This window comes from Odontesthes bonariensis, chromosome 9 (genome assembly GCF_027942865.1).
Source record: "Odontesthes bonariensis isolate fOdoBon6 chromosome 9, fOdoBon6.hap1, whole genome shotgun sequence".
NCBI lineage: Eukaryota > Metazoa > Chordata > Actinopteri > Atheriniformes > Atherinopsidae > Odontesthes > Odontesthes bonariensis.
In genome coordinates, this window is record NC_134514.1 from 39,263,698 (window position 1) to 39,280,975 (window position 17,278).

A 17,278-nucleotide genomic window follows, 5' to 3' on the forward strand; every position below is an offset into this window, starting at 1 on the left:
GTGTGTAAATTCAAGCCAGTCAGTCTGCTTCTGGCTTCTGGGAGACGAGGATAATCTGGGAGATAGAGGAAAGTGTGTGCACGTGTGTGTGTGCACGTGTGTGTGTGCAAGTGTTTGTTTCAGCGTAGTGGGGCATTCTGGGAAGGAAAGCAGCGAGGGAGAAGGAGCTATACCTGGATTCTGCTGTCCCTCTGGTGCACTAGTGGAGAGGGTGGAACAAGAAAACGGAGAGAAGAAGAATATGCTGGGAGGGGAGGGGAGGGGAGGGGAGGGGAGGGGAGGGGAGGGGAGGGGAGGGGAGGGGTGCAAGGAAAGGGGAGAGGTTCAGGGGTGACAGGAGGACGGCTTCATGGCTGCGTTTTCCCTTCGATGAATTTCCACACTCCCTTTTCTCTTCTCAGTTTTGCCTCATTCAGCTTGGCAAGGGAGGGAGTCAAAGAGACAAGGAGAGTATTGCAGTTCAGTACTAAAATGAGAAAAAGCTTTTTTTCTGTTTTAAATTCTTTTGATTTTCAGGCTGGGATCTTGGCTTTGTTACAAACAGATGTTGCTAGTCATTTGCTCATTGTGTAGGGAAGCAGCTTGTAGAAAAAAATAAGAAAACTGTACCTCTTGTTTTTTTTAGTTATTATTACTTCTGTAAAAACTAAAAACACCTCATTCTGTTATGGTCTACTTTTTTCTCCTCTTCTTTCTCTTCTCTGCTAGCTTCCCTCCTTCCTCCCTTTGCCTTTTTTTCTTGTGTCTCATTCTTTTTCTTTTGTCTCATTCTTTCCTCACCCTCTACACGAGCTACTTTTTGGGGTGGTCTTCTATCTCAGCCAGTTTGCATGTTTTTGGGGGTTTTTGAGGGGCCACAGTGGACATGACAGCCTATACCTTCCGCCAAAGCAACGTAGGCCCCGCAGAATAGAGAAAAGAAAGATTTGGAAACTAAATTTAAAGACAAATTGGTAAGTCATCATGCTGCTAAAGTGCTCCCAGCTTTGCTTTATTTTTCAGCTGTTTGCTTTGTGGCTGTCGATCTTTTGCAATGTTTGTTCATGTTGCAGCTTTTCTCTGATGTTTACTGTATATCTGTTGTGCTGAAAGGGGCCTGAACTCAATGCTACCTGTTTACACGGTGATATTACGAAGTGGTACCACTTCCTCACCTTTTACTTCTTCACCTGCATTGACCCCTCCTTCCTTCTTCCTCACACGCTCTGGCTCTGTTGCCGGGTAGATTGTGTGAGTGGATGTGCTGGCTTTGGCTGGTGACGATGCAGGAGGTGGCCTTCTGCTGGTCGATGGATTCTTACACACGCACAGGCACCCGTGGCAGTGTTGGCCCAGAGGGTGCTGTGGACCCTGTCGACCTCATTGTTTGACCAATCTCAAGGTGTCTTTCAGCTTGCTGGCAAGGACCCACTGACATACTTTAAGCAACTTGGCACAGCTTCAAAGTCAGATGTCTCATTTAAATTCAGGCAGAGGGAAGAGAGGGACAAAGAAAACTTCAGATGGGGTCTGGGAGTTTAAATTGGACCACTATTCCTTCTTCTCTTAGTGTTGCAAGCTTTAGTCAGTTTGCTTGTCCAGCACAGCAACAGCTCTATCAGCATTAAATAGGAATATGCTAAAACACGGTCTAAATTTACTAAAATTACCCCAAAACGGCTGTGGATTTTAGGGGTTTTATTTCAGTGCAGAAATTGTGATATGAATTATTTTATCTTTAGAAAATTTCTCATTTCTAGACTCCAAGATTGTAATTCTTTGTTCCAATTTTTTTGTTGTCATTATGTACAAATTAAGGGAATTATATATATTTTTTAAATTCCATAGATCCATGCCATATTCTGTGGCCATTTTATAAAATGTAAACCCTCAACAACATCTCAAAATTCTAAATGGAACACCTCCACAGCAAATATATCATGCTGATAAATTTTGGACATTTTACATTCTTAAAAAGCCAACAGTATTCACAAAGCAACAGTCCATTTTCTTTTACTTATGTCATATTTGAGCTCAGCCTCACTGAATCAACACAGCAAGGAAACAGTAATGTCCACGTGTAGGATCCATCCATCCATCCATCTTCTGTACCCGCTGAATCCGTCGGGCGGGTCGCGGGGGGGCTGGAGCCTATCCCAGCTGTCATTGGGCGAGAGGCGGGGTACACCCTGGACAGGCCATCACAGGGCCACACAGAGACAAACCACACACACACACACACACACACACACACACACACACACACACACACACACTAAGTATAGGATTGGTGAGCAAAATAAAATTCAAAAAAGGTTTTGCAAGTGCTTGCCAATAATGCAGAGTATGAGAACAAAGTCACATTGGAGAGTCTTGCTGAAATGATGTGATACTTATGCGGTCATTTAGCGAGAAACTGTCCACTTTTCTTTTCAAATAGATTGTAGTTTCTGCATATCAAATGGAGATTATTGATAAACTCATATGTAATTTAATGTGGCCTCATTGCTGTTTTCTGCAGAAAGACATACACTTTTAAAATATGAAGTAGAACTAACTATTTTTTTATAGTTAATTCTGTTGTAGGCTATACAATCTTTCAGAAATAACTGATTTGTGAGTTAAACCAATCAAAGAATCTAATTTAGAATCAAATTTAAACACACACTCAAACAGGCCATGAAAATGGAAAAAAAAAAAGCTTTTGCTAATTTCCTCCATCTCTTCACGCTGCTGGATTGAGGAAGTCGTGTGCTCGCAGCCTCGAACCCGTAGATCCGAACTTGTGTTAGCTGACACCACAAGCTTGTATCTACAGGTCTGTGTCTGTGCAGCTCCAGCAACTCAGAGCAAATCAGGGAAACACAGCCGGGCCTTTTCAAGTTAACCATTTCTGTCACAGATCAAGAAAAGCTTCCTATGTAGCTGAAGTTGGTGGTTTATCATTTTAACCCTCTGTTTTTCATTTATCTAAAATACATCTACAGCCACTGTAACGCAACGCAAAAAAGTCCTTAATTACTTGATGATGCTGATAGGTGATGCTTTCCACATGCTTTGTTACCACAAATAATTGGACTTTAAGGGATTAAGAGAACACCATTGTAGAGTTAAATATTTTGTAAAATGTTATAGTCATATATATGTTGTCTTTGTATGTAGTTCAAATGTGTATTGGTAAAACGTTCCAAGAAGTATTTCAGTCCATAGTCAATTAGCTGCAGAATGTCCTCTCTGGTGTTAATGACCTAACCCTAACCCATCAGCCCATTTAGAGAATCTATTCCAATGACACTCAGCAAAGTTTTTTCCCCTCACAAACAGGCAATTTTGCTCCCATTTTGACAGTTTAAAATGAACCAATTCAAGCCTTTTTGTAAGGTCCCCTTTGTCACGACAAATACAAATTATTAGTGTGTAATTATTTAAAAAACAAATTCCAATTACTTCATGAAAAGCTTTAAATTGTCAATTTATGACTGAAAATACAGACATTGTTAATATTTAAAAGAACTTCTGCCCAAAAATCATATGCGTCATCCTTAACTCATTCATCCTTAACTCATTCATCCTTAACTCATTCAATTCAATTCAATTCAATTCATTTTTATTTATATAGCGCCAAATACAACAAATGTCATCTCAAGGCACTTAGATAGTAAGTCCAATTCAAGCCAATTGGAATTCAATTAATTAATAATAATCATAATTCATAAAATAATCCAATTCGTTCATATAGAGCCAATTCAAAAACAATTTCCTAGCTAAGAAAACCAACAGATTGCACTGAAAACTTTTTCTTTTTCGGTCCAATCTCCCGTCCTGAGCGTGCCTGAGGCGACTGTGGAGAGAAACGACTCCCTTTTAACAGGAAGAAACCTCTGGCAGAACCAGACTCAGGAAGGGTGGCCATCCGCCTCCACCAGCTGGGGTTTAAGACAGAAAGGGGGGGAGGGCCGCGGCGGCGGCAGCACTGTAACACCATTCAAAGGATATCTGTTGGAACAGGGAAACACGAGTTAATGACCACAATAATATCACATATACATAAAGAGAGTAAAGTGAGGAAAGGTGTGACAGATGAGGCCCCCCAGCAGTCTGGGCCTATAGCAGCTTAACTATGGGATGTTTCAGGATTACCTGAGCCATCCCTATTCAAGGTAAACACAAGAAACTTGTGCTAACGAAAAATAAATAAATAAATAAAGGACCAGACTCAGTGAGTAATTCCCTATACTCCCTATATAGATCTGCTCCTCACACCACAATAACCATCTTTTTACAGCCACAAGCTACCTCAGCCTCTCACCAACTGCACACCAGTCACAGCGGGGTGGGGATGCAAACCCTGGTTCGGGTAGGGGGTAATGAAAGTATAGAGGGTGCCAGAGGTGGAGGCAGAACAAGACACACTAGCAGATACACTATCAGATTCAACAGACCTAACTATAAGCTTTATAAAAAAGGAAAGTTTTAAGCCTGGTCTTAAAAGTGGAAAGGGTGTCTGCTTCCCGGACATTTACTGGCAGCTTATTCCACAATAGAGGGGCCTGATAACTGAAGGCTCTGCCTCCCATTCCACTTTTAGAAACTCTGGGAACCTCAAGTAAACCTGCAGTTTGGGAACGAAGTGCTCTGTTAGGAAAATATCTTACAATGAGATCTTTAAGATATGATGGAGCTCGGTCATTAAGAGCTTTATATGTGAGGAGAAGAATCTTAAATTCTATTCTGAATTTAACAGGGAGCCAATGAAGAGAAGCTAAAACTGGAGAAATATGATCTCTGCTGTTAGTTCTCATCAAAACTCTGGCTGCAGCATTTTGGATCAACTGAAGGCTTTTCAGAGAATATGTGGGACAGCCCAATAATAAAGAATTACAGTAGTCCAATCTTGAAGTAACAAATGCATGGAGCAGTTTTTCTGCATCACTCTGAGACAAGATGTTCCTGATTTTAACAATATTACGAAGATGAAAGAAGGCAGTCCTAGAAACCTGTTTTATATGCGAGTCAAATGATAAGTTCTGGTCAAAAATAACTCCAAGGTTCCTCACTGTAGAACTAGAAGCCAAGGAAATACCATCTAGAGTAACTATATAGCTAGACAATTTCTCCCTGAAGCGCTCAGGTCCAAAGATAACGACTTCAGTTTTGTCTGAATTTAGAAGCAGAAAGTTCTGAGTCATCCAGGTCTTTATGTCTTTAAGACATGCTTGTAGTCTGACCAACCTATTGGGTTCATCTGGTTTTATAGATAAGTACAGCTGAGTATCATCAGCATAGCAATGGAAATTTATGCCATGCTGTCTAATAATGTTACCTAATGGAAGCATGTATAAAGTAAAAAGAATCGGTCCAAGCACAGAACCCTGGGGAACTCCATGACTTACTCTGGTGTGTGAGGAAGATTCTTCATTTACAAGAACAAACTGAAATCTATCAGATAAATATGATTTAAACCAGCCTAATGCAGTTCCTTTAATCCCAATAACATGTTCAAGTCTGTGTAATAAGATACTGTGATCGACCGTATCAAATGCAGCACTGAGATCCAACAGGCAAGCACAGACACAAGTCCGCTATCAGAGGCTAAGAGGAGATCATTGGTAACTTTCAGCAGTGCAGTTTCTGTGCTATGATGCACTCTGAATCCTGACTGAAACTCTTCAAACAGATTATTTCTGTGGAAATGATCACAAAGCTGAGCTGCAACGATTTTTTCAAGAACTTTAGACATAAAAGGGAGATTGGATATAGGTCTCTAATGAGCCAACACTTCTGAATCAAGAGTAGGTTTTTTAAGTAAAGGTTTAATTACAGCAACCTTAAAAGTCTGAGGTACATATCCTGTCAACAAAGACAGATTGATCAAATCCAATATGGAAGTGTCAATTAATGGGAAAACCTCCTTGAACAGTCTGGTTGGGATTGGGTCTAAAACACAAGTTGATGGTTTAGAAGAGACTATTGCTGTCGTTAGTTCAGAGAGATCAACTGGGCAGAAGCCGTCTAAATATAAATCAGGTTCTAAAGATACTTCTAAAGCTGCTGTACTTGATGATACATCACTGATAATAGTGGGAAGGACTCCATCAATCTTCTCTCTGATAGAAACAATTTTATTGATGAAGAAGCTCATGAAATCATCACTGCTGAGAGTTAAAGGAATACCTGGCTCAGCAGAGCTCGGACTCTTAGTCAGACTGGCTACAGTGCTGAAAAGAAACCTGGGATTATTCTTATTCTCTTCTATCAATGATGAATAATAAGCAGTTCTAGCTTTACGAAGGGCTTTCTTATACATTGTTAAACTATCGTTCCAGACTAATTGAGACTCTTCTAAATTAGAGGAACGCCACTGTCTCTCCAGCTTTCTTGCAGTCTGCTTTAAAGCACGCAGCTGTGAATTATACCAAGGAGCCAACCTCTTCTGACTGATTACCTTCCTTTTCAGAGGGGCAACATTGTCCAGTGCTGTACGCATTGAAACTATAGTGCTGTCAACAAGAGAGTCAAGTGTTGCTGGAGTAAAGTTTAGGTAGTCGTCCTCTGTCATATCTGCACATGGCAGTGAAGAAAAGGATGATGGAATTAATTCATCCTTAACTCATTCATTCTTAACTCATTCATTCATAACTCAGTCATTCTTAACTCATTCATTCATAACTCATTCATTCATAACTCAGTCATCCTTAACTCATTCATCCTTAACTCATTCATTCATAACTCAGTCATCCTTAACTCATTCATTCTTAACTCATTCATAACTCATTCATCCTTAACTCATTCATTCATAACTCAGTCATCCTTAACTCAGTCATCCTTAACTCATTCATCCTTAACTCATTCATCCTTAACTCATTCATCCTTAACTCATTCATTCATAACTCAGTCATCCTTAACTCATTCATTCTTAACTCATGCATTCATAACTCAGTCATCCTTAACTCATTTATCCTTAACTCATTCATTCATAACTCAGTCATGCTTAACTCATTCATTCTTAACTCATTCATTCATAACTCATTCATTCATAACTCAGTCATCCATAACTCATTCATCCTTAACTCATTCATTCATAACTCAGTCATCCTTAACTCATTCATTCATAACTCAGTCATCCTTAACTCATTCATCCTTAACTCATTCATTCATAATTCAGTCATCCTTAACTCATTCATTCATAACTCAGTCATCCTTAACTTTTTCATTCTTAACTCATTCATTCATAACTCAGTCATCCTTAACTCATTCATCCTTAACTCATTCATTCATAACTCAGTCATTCATAACTCATTCATTCTTAACTCATTCATTCATAACTCAGTCATCCTTAACTCATTCATTCTTAACTCATTCATTCATAACTCATTCATTCGTAACTCATTCATTCATAACTCATTCATTCATAACTCATTCATCCTTAACTCATTCATACATAACTCAGTCATCCTTAACTCATTCATCCTTAACTCATTCATCCTTAATTCAGTCATCCTTAACTCATTCATTCATAACTCAGTCATCCTTAACTCAGTCATACTTAACTCATTCATTCATAACTCATTCATCCTTAACTCATTCATTCATAACTCAGTCATCCTTAACTCATTCATTCACAACTCATTCATCCTTAACTCATTCATCCTTAACTCAGTCATCCTTAACTCATTCATCCTTAACTCATTCATCCATAACTCATTCATTCATAACTCATTCATCCTTAACTCATTCATTCATAACTCAGTCATACTTAACTCATTCATTCATAACTCAGTCATACTTAACTCATTCATTCATAACTCATTCATCCGTAACTCATTCATCCTTAACTCAGTCATCCTTAACTCATTCATCCTTAACTCATTAATCCATAACTCATTCATTCATAACTCATTCGTCCTTAACTCATTCATTCATAACTCAGTCATCCTTAACTCATTCATCCTTAACTCATTCATTCATAACTCAGTCATCCTTAATTCAGTCATACTTAACTCATTCATTCATAACTCATTCATCCTTAACTCATTCATTCATAACTCAGTCATCCTTAACTCATTCATCCTTAACTCATTAATCCATAACTCATTCATTCATAACTCATTCGTCCTTAACTCATTCATTCATAACTCAGTCATCCTTAACTCATTCATCCTTAACTCATTCATTCATAACTCAGTCATCCTTAATTCAGTCATACTTAACTCATTCATCCTTAACTCATTCATCCTTAACTCAGTCATCCTCAACTCAGTCATCCTTAACTCATTCATCCTTAACTCATTCATTCATAACTCAGTCATCCTTAACTCATTCATTCATAACTCAGTCATCCTTAACTCATTCATTCATAACTCATTCATTCATAACTCATTCATCCTTAACTCATTCATTCATAACTCAGTCATACTTAACTCATTCATTCATAACTCATTCATCCTTAACTCATTCATTCATAACTCAGTCATCCTTAACTCATTCATTCTTAACTCAGTCATCCTTAACTCATTCATCCTTAACTCATTCATTCATAACTCATTCATCCTTAACTCAGTCATCCTTAACTCATTCATTCATAACTCATTCATCCTTAACTCATTCATTCATAACTCAGTCATCCTTAACTCAGTCATCCTTAACTCATTCATTCATAACTCATTCATCCTTAACTCAGTCATCCTTAACTCAGTCATCCATAACTCATTCATTCATAACTGTCATCCTTAACTCAGTCATCCTTAACTCAGTCATCCTTAACTCATTCATTCATAACTCATTCATCCTTAACTCAGTCATCCTTAACTCAGTCATCCATAACTCATTCATTCATAACTATCATCCTTAACTCATTCATCCTTAACTCATTCATCCTTAACTCATTCATTCATAACTCATTCATCCTTAACTCATTCATTCATAACTCAGTCATCCTTAACTCAGTCATCCTTAACTCATTCATTCATAACTCATTCAACCTTAACTCATTCATTCATAACTCATTCATCCTTAACTCATTCATTCATAACTCATTCATCCTTAACTCATTCATTCATAACTCAGTCATCCTTAACTCATTCATTCACAACTCATTCATCCTTAACTCATTCATCCTTAATTCAGTCATCCTTAACTCATTCATTCATAACTCAGTCATCCTTAACTCAGTCATACTTAACTCATTCATTCATAACTCATTCATCCTTAACTCATTCATTCATAACTCAGTCATCCTTAACTCATTCATTCACAACTCATTCATCCTTAACTCATTCATCCTTAACTCAGTCATCCTTAACTCAGTCATCCTCAACTCATTCATCCTTAACTCATTCATCCATAACTCATTCATTCATAACTCATTCATCCTTAACTCATTCATTCATAACTCAGTCATACTTAACTCATTCATTCATAACTCAGTCATACTTAACTCATTCATTCATAACTCATTCATCCGTAACTCATTCATCCTTAACTCAGTCATCCTTAACTCATTCATCCTTAACTCATTAATCCATAACTCATTCATTCATAACTCATTCGTCCTTAACTCATTCATTCATAACTCAGTCATCCTTAACTCATTCATCCTTAACTCATTCATTCATAACTCAGTCATCCTTAATTCAGTCATACTTAACTCATTCATTCATAACTCATTCATCCTTAACTCATTCATTCATAACTCAGTCATCCTTAACTCATTCATCCTTAACTCATTAATCCATAACTCATTCATTCATAACTCATTCGTCCTTAACTCATTCATTCATAACTCAGTCATCCTTAACTCATTCATCCTTAACTCATTCATTCATAACTCAGTCATCCTTAATTCAGTCATACTTAACTCATTCATCCTTAACTCATTCATCCTTAACTCATTCATCCTTAACTCATTAATCCATAACTCATTCATTCATAATTCATTCGTCCTTAACTCATTCATTCATAACTCAGTCATCCTTAACTCATTCATCCTTAACTCATTCATTCATAACTCAGTCATCCTTAATTCAGTCATACTTAACTCATTCATTCATAACTCATTCATCCTTAACTCATTCATTCATAACTCAGTCATCCTTAACTCATTCATCCTTAACTCATTAATCCATAACTCATTCATTCATAACTCATTCGTCCTTAACTCATTCATTCATAACTCAGTCATCCTTAACTCATTCATCCTTAACTCATTCATTCATAACTCAGTCATCCTTAATTCAGTCATACTTAACTCATTCATCCTTAACTCATTCATCCTTAACTCAGTCATCCTCAACTCAGTCATCCTTAACTCATTCATTCATAACTCATTCATTCATAACTCAGTCATCCTTAACTCATTCATCCTTAACTCATTCATCCTTAACTCATTCATTCATAACTCATTCATCCTTAACTCATTCATTCATAACTCAGTCATCCATAACTCATTCATCCTTAACTCATTCATTCATAACTCAGTCATCCTTAACTCATTCATTCATAACTCATTCATCCTTAACTCATTCATTCATAATTCAGTCATCCTTAACTCATTCATTCATAACTCAGTCATCCTTAACTTTTTCATTCTTAACTCATTCATTCATAACTCAGTCATCCTTAACTCATTCATCCTTAACTCATTCATTCATAACTCAGTCATTCATAACTCATTCACCCTTAACTCATTCATTCATAACTCAGTCATTCTTAACTCATTCATTCTTAACTCATTCATTCATAACTCAGTCATCCTTAACTCAGTCATCCTTAACTCATTCATTCATAACTCATTCATTCTTAACTCATTCATTCATAACTCATTCATTCATAACTCATTCATCCTTAACTAATTCATTCATAACTCAGTCATCCTTAACTCATTCATCCTTAACTCATTCATCCTTAATTCAGTCATCCTTAACTCATTCATTCATAACTCAGTCATCCTTAACTCATTCATTCACAACTCATTCATCCTTAACTCATTCATCCTTAACTCAGTCATCCTTAACTCAGTCATCCTTAACTCATTCATCCTTAACTCATTCATCCATAACTCATTCATTCATAACTCATTCATCCTTAACTCATTCATTCATAACTCAGTCATACTTAACTCATTCATTCATAACTCAGTCATACTTAACTCATTCATTCATAACTCATTCATCCGTAACTCATTCATCCTTAACTCAGTCATCCTTAACTCATTCATCCTTAACTCATTAATCCATAACTCATTCATTCATAACTCATTCATCCTTAACTCATTCATTCATAACTCAGTCATCCTTAACTCATTCATTCACAACTCATTCATCCTTAACTCATTCATCCTTAACTCAGTCATCCTTAACTCAGTCATCCTCAACTCATTCATCCTTAACTCATTCATCCATAACTCATTCATTCATAACTCATTCATCCTTAACTCATTCATTCATAACTCAGTCATACTTAACTCATTCATTCATAACTCAGTCATACTTAACTCATTCATTCATAACTCATTCATCCGTAACTCATTCATCCTTAACTCAGTCATCCTTAACTCATTCATCCTTAACTCATTAATCCATAACTCATTCATTCATAACTCATTCGTCCTTAACTCATTCATTCATAACTCAGTCATCCTTAACTCATTCATCCTTAACTCATTCATTCATAACTCAGTCATCCTTAATTCAGTCATACTTAACTCATTCATCCTTAACTCATTCATCCTTAACTCAGTCATCCTCAACTCAGTCATCCTTAACTCATTCATCCATAACTCATTCATTCATAACTCAGTCATCCTTAACTCATTCATCCTTAACTCATTCATCCTTAACTCATTCATTCATAACTCATTCATCCTTAACTCATTCATTCATAACTCAGTCATCCTTAACTCATTCATCCTTAACTCAGTCATCCTCAACTCAGTCATCCTTAACTCATTCATCCATAACTCATTCATTCATAACTCAGTCATCCTTAACTCATTCATCCTTAACTCATTCATTCTTAACTCATTCATTCATAACTCATTCATCCTTAACTCATTCATTCATAATTCAGTCATCCTTAACTCATTCATTCATAACTCAGTCATCCTTAACTTTTTCATTCTTAACTCATTCATTCATAACTCAGTCATCCTTAACTCATTCATCCTTAACTCATTCATTCATAACTCAGTCATTCATAACTCATTCACCCTTAACTCATTCATTCATAACTCAGTCATTCTTAACTCATTCATTCTTAACTCATTCATTCATAACTCAGTCATCCTTAACTCAGTCATCCTTAACTCATTCATTCATAACTCATTCATTCTTAACTCATTCATTCATAACTCATTCATTCATAACTCATTCATCCTTAACTAATTCATTCATAACTCAGTCATCCTTAACTCATTCATCCTTAATTCAGTCATCCTTAACTCATTCATTCATAACTCAGTCATCCTTAACTCAGTCATACTTAACTCATTAATTCATAACTCATTCATCCTTAACTCATTCATTCATAACTCAGTCATCCTTAACTCATTCATTCACAACTCATTCATCCTTAACTCATACATCCTTAACTCAGTCATCCTTAACTCAGTCATCCTTAACTCAGTCATCCTTAACTCATTCATCCTTAACTCATTCATCCATAACTCATTCATTCATAACTCATTCATCCTTAACTCATTCATTCATAACTCAGTCATACTTAACTCATTCATTCATAACTCAGTCATACTTAACTCATTCATTCATAACTCATTCATCCGTAACTCATTTGATAGTTTAACAATGTATAAGAAAGCCCTTCGTAAAGCTAGAACTGCTTATTATTCATCATTGATAGAAGAGAATAAGAATAATCCCAGGTTTCTTTTCAGCACTGTAGCCAGTCTGACTAAGAGTCTGAGCTCTGCTGAGCCAGTTATTCCTTTAACTCTCAGCAGTGATGATTTCATGAGCTTCTTTATTAATAAAATTGTTTCTATCAGAGAGAAGATTGATGGAGTCCTTCCCACTATTATCAGTGATGTATCATCAAGTACAGCAGCTTTAGAAGTATCTTTAGAACCTGATTTGTATTTAGACAGCTTCTGCCCAGTTGATCTCTCTGAACTAACAACAGCAATAGTCTCTTCTAAACCATCAACTTGTGTTTTAGACCCAATCCCAACCAGACTGTTCAAGGAGGTTTTCCCCTTAATTGACACTTCCATATTGGATTTGATCAATCTGTCTTTGTTGACAGGATATGTACCTCAGACTTTTAAGGTTGCTGTAATTAAACCTTTACTTAAAAAACCTACTCTTGATTCAGAAGTGTTGGCTCATTATAGACCTATATCCAATCTCCCTTTTATGTCTAAAGTTCTTGAAAAAATAGTTGCAGCTCAGCTTTGTGATCATTTACACAGAAATAATTTGTTTGAAGAGTTTCAGTCAGGATTCAGAGTGCATCATAGCACAGAAACAGCACTGCTGAAAGTTACCAATGATCTCCTCTTAGCCTCTGATAGCGGACTTGTGTCTGTGCTTGTCCTGTTGGATCTCAGTGCTGCATTTGATACGGTCGATCACAGTATCTTATTACACAGACTTGAACATGTTATTGGGATTAAAGGAACTGCATTAGGCTGGTTTAAATCATATTTATCTGATAGATTTCAGTTTGTTCTTGTAAACGAAGAATCTTCCTCACACACCAGAGTAAGTCATGGAGTTCCCCAGGGTTCTGTGCTTGGACCGATTCTTTTTACTTTATACATGCTTCCATTAGGTAACATTATTAGACAGCATGGCATAAATTTCCATTGCTATGCTGATGATACTCAGCTGTACTTATCTATAAAACCAGATGAAACCAATAGGTTGGTCAGACTACAAGCATGTCTTAAAGACATAAAGACCTGGATGACTCAGAACTGTCTGCTGCTAAATTCAGACAAAACTGAAGTCGTTATCTTTGGACCTGAGCGTTTCAGGGAGAAATTGTCTAGCTATATAGTTACTCTAGATGGTATTTCCTTGGCTTCTAGTTCTACAGTGAGGAACCTTGGAGTTATTTTTGACCAGAACTTATCATTTGACTCGCATATAAAACAGGTTTCTAGGACTGCCTTCTTTCACCTTCGTAATATTGTTAAAATCAGGAACATCTTGTCTCAGAGTGATGCAGAAAAACTAATTCATGCATTTGTTACTTCAAGATTGGACTACTGTAATTCTTTATTATTGGGCTGTCCTACATATTCTCTGAAAAGCCTTCAGTTGATCCAAAATGCTGCAGCCAGAGTTTTGACGAGAACTAACAGCAGAGATCATATTTCTCCAGTTTTAGCTTCTCTTCATTGGCTCCCTGTTAAATTCAGAATAGAATTTAAGATTCTTCTCCTCACATATAAAGCTCTTAATGACCGAGCTCCATCATATCTTAAAGATCTCATTGTAAGATATTTTCCTAACAGAGCACTTCGTTCCCAAACTGCAGGTTTACTTGAGGTTCCCAGAGTTTCTAAAAGTAGAATGGGAGGCAGAGCCTTCAGTTATCAGGCCCCTCAATTGTGGAATAAGCTGCCAGTAAATGTCCGGGAAGCAGACACCCTTTCCACTTTTAAGACCAGGCTTAAAACTTTCCTTTTTGATAAAGCTTATAGTTAGGGATGGCTCAGGTGATCCTGAAACATCCCATAGTTAAGCTGCTATAGGCCTAGACTGCTGGGGGGCCTCATCTGACACACCTTTCCTCACTTTACTCTCTTTATGTATATGTGATATTATTGTGGTCATTAACTCGTGTTTCCCTGTTCCAACAGATATCCTTTGAATGGTGTTACAGTGCCGCCGTCGCGGTGGCCCCCTGCCCCCCTCCCCCCCCCTTTTTCTGTCTTCTCAAACCCCAGCTGGTCGAGGCGGATGGCCACCCTTCCTGAGTCTGGTTCTGCCAGAGGTTTCTTCCTGTTAAAAGGGAGTCGTTTCTCTCCACAGTCGCCTCAGGCACGCCGCTCAGGCCGGGAGATTGGACCGAAAAACAAAAAGTTTTCAGTGCAATCTGTTGGTTTTCTTAGCTAGGAAATTGTTTTTGAATTGGCTCTATATGAACGAATTGGATTATTTTATGAATTATGATTATTATTAATTAATTGAATTCCAATTGGCTTGAATTGGACTTACTATCTAAGTGCCTTGAGATGACATTTGTTGTATTTGGCGCTATATAAATAAAAATGAATTGAATTGAATTGAATTCATCCTTAACTCAGTCATCCTTAACTCATTCATCCTTAACTCATTAATCCATAACTCATTCATTCATAACTCATTCGTCCTTAACTCATTCATTCATAACTCAGTCATCCTTAACTCATTCATCCTTAACTCATTCATTCATAACTCAGTCATCCTTAATTCAGTCATACTTAACTCATTCATTCATAACTCATTCATCCTTAACTCATTCATTCATAACTCAGTCATCCTTAACTCATTCATCCTTAACTCATTAATCCATAACTCATTCATTCATAACTCATTCGTCCTTAACTCATTCATTCATAACTCAGTCATCCTTAACTCATTCATCCTTAACTCATTCATTCATAACTCAGTCATCCTTAATTCAGTCATACTTAACTCATTCATCCTTAACTCATTCATCCTTAACTCAGTCATCCTCAACTCAGTCATCCTTAACTCATTCATCCATAACTCATTCATTCATAACTCATTCATCCTTAACTCATTCATTCATAGCTCAGTCATACTTAACTCATTCATTCATAACTCATTCATCCTCAACTCATTCATTCATAACTCAGTCATCCTTAACTCATTCATTAATAACTCAGTCATCCTTAACTCATTCATCCTTAACTCATTCATCCATAACTCATTCATTCTTAACTCATTCATTCATAACTCAGTCATACTTAACTCATTCATTCATAACTCATTCATCCTCAACTCATTCATTCATAACTCAGTCATCCTTAACTCAGTCATCCTTAACTCATTCATTCATAACTCATTCATCCTTAACTCATTCATTCATAACTCAGTCATCCTTAACTCAGTCATCCTTAACTCATTCATTCATAACTCATTCATCCTTAACTCATTCATTCATAACTCATTCATCCTTAACTCATTCATTCATAACTCAGTCATCCTTAACTCATTCATTCACAACTCATTCATCCTTAACTCATTCATCCTTAATTCAGTCATCCTTAACTCATTCATTCATAACTCAGTCATCCTTAACTCATTCATTCATAACTCATTCATCCTTAACTCATTCATTCATAACTCAGTCATCCTTAACTCATTCATTCACAACTCATTCATCCTTAACTCAGTCATCCTTAACTCTGTCATCCTTAACTCAGTCATCCTTAACTCATTCATCCTTAACTTATTCATCCTTAACTCGTGTGCAAAATCAGCAAGTTCATAATTTGTTTACTTTCCAATCATCATCGGTTTATGTCATCAACTTTGTTTTGGTCATTTCTGTGAAAGGTGGCACTTTAATTAATTAATTGAATTCCAATTGGCTTGAATTGGACTTACTATCTAAGTGCCTTGAGATGACATTTGTTGTATTTGGCGCTATATAAATAAAAATGAATTGAATTGAAATTGAAATAACTATGTTAATGTGCATGTTGAGTAATCAATTTGTTTTCACATCAGTATCACTTCCAATGAGCTAAACATGTGCCATTTTGAGAATCAGATTCACTTGAACTTGAGAATGTAATGAGTGGTAGCTCTGCCTTTACAGCATGTTGGGATGCATCTACTTGAATTGTTTAGTTCAATTCAATTAAATTCAATTCATTTTTATTTATATAGCGCCAAATACAACAAATGTCATCTCAAGGCACTTAGATAGTAAGTCAAATTCAAGCCAATTGGAATTCAATTAATTAATAATAATCATAATTCATAAAATAATCCAATTCGTTCATATAGAGCCAATTCAAAAACAATTTCCTAGCTAAGGAAACCAACAGATTGCACTGAAAACTTTTTGTTTTTCGGTCCAATCTCCCGGCCTGAGCGTGCCTGAGGCGACTGTGGAGAGAAACGACTCCCTTTTAACAGGAAGAAACCTCTGGCAGAACCAGACTCAGGAAGGGTGGCCATCCGCCTCCACCAGCTGGGGTTTGAGAGGACAGAAAGGGGGGGGGGGGGGGGGGGGGGCGGCGGCACTGTAACACCATTCAAAGGATATCTGTTGGAACAGGGAAACACGAGTTAATGACCACAATAATGTCTCATATACATAA

General features: G+C 36.8%; 1 protein-coding gene and 1 long non-coding RNA gene across 2 annotated transcripts in view; both read left to right on the plus strand.

Moving 5' to 3' along the window:
* The window catches only part of LOC142388677 (uncharacterized), a 255,826-nt gene that overhangs the window by 214,496 nt on the left and 24,052 nt on the right, over window positions 1-17,278 (plus strand). The gene's annotated exons all lie outside the window — the stretch shown is intronic.
* On the plus strand, window positions 13,746-15,088 carry LOC142388967 (uncharacterized; the record flags this gene model as incomplete). Its single annotated transcript, XM_075474518.1, has 1 exon — window positions 13,746-15,088. A coding segment is annotated over one exon (900 nt), but the record flags the coding sequence as incomplete, so codon positions are not given.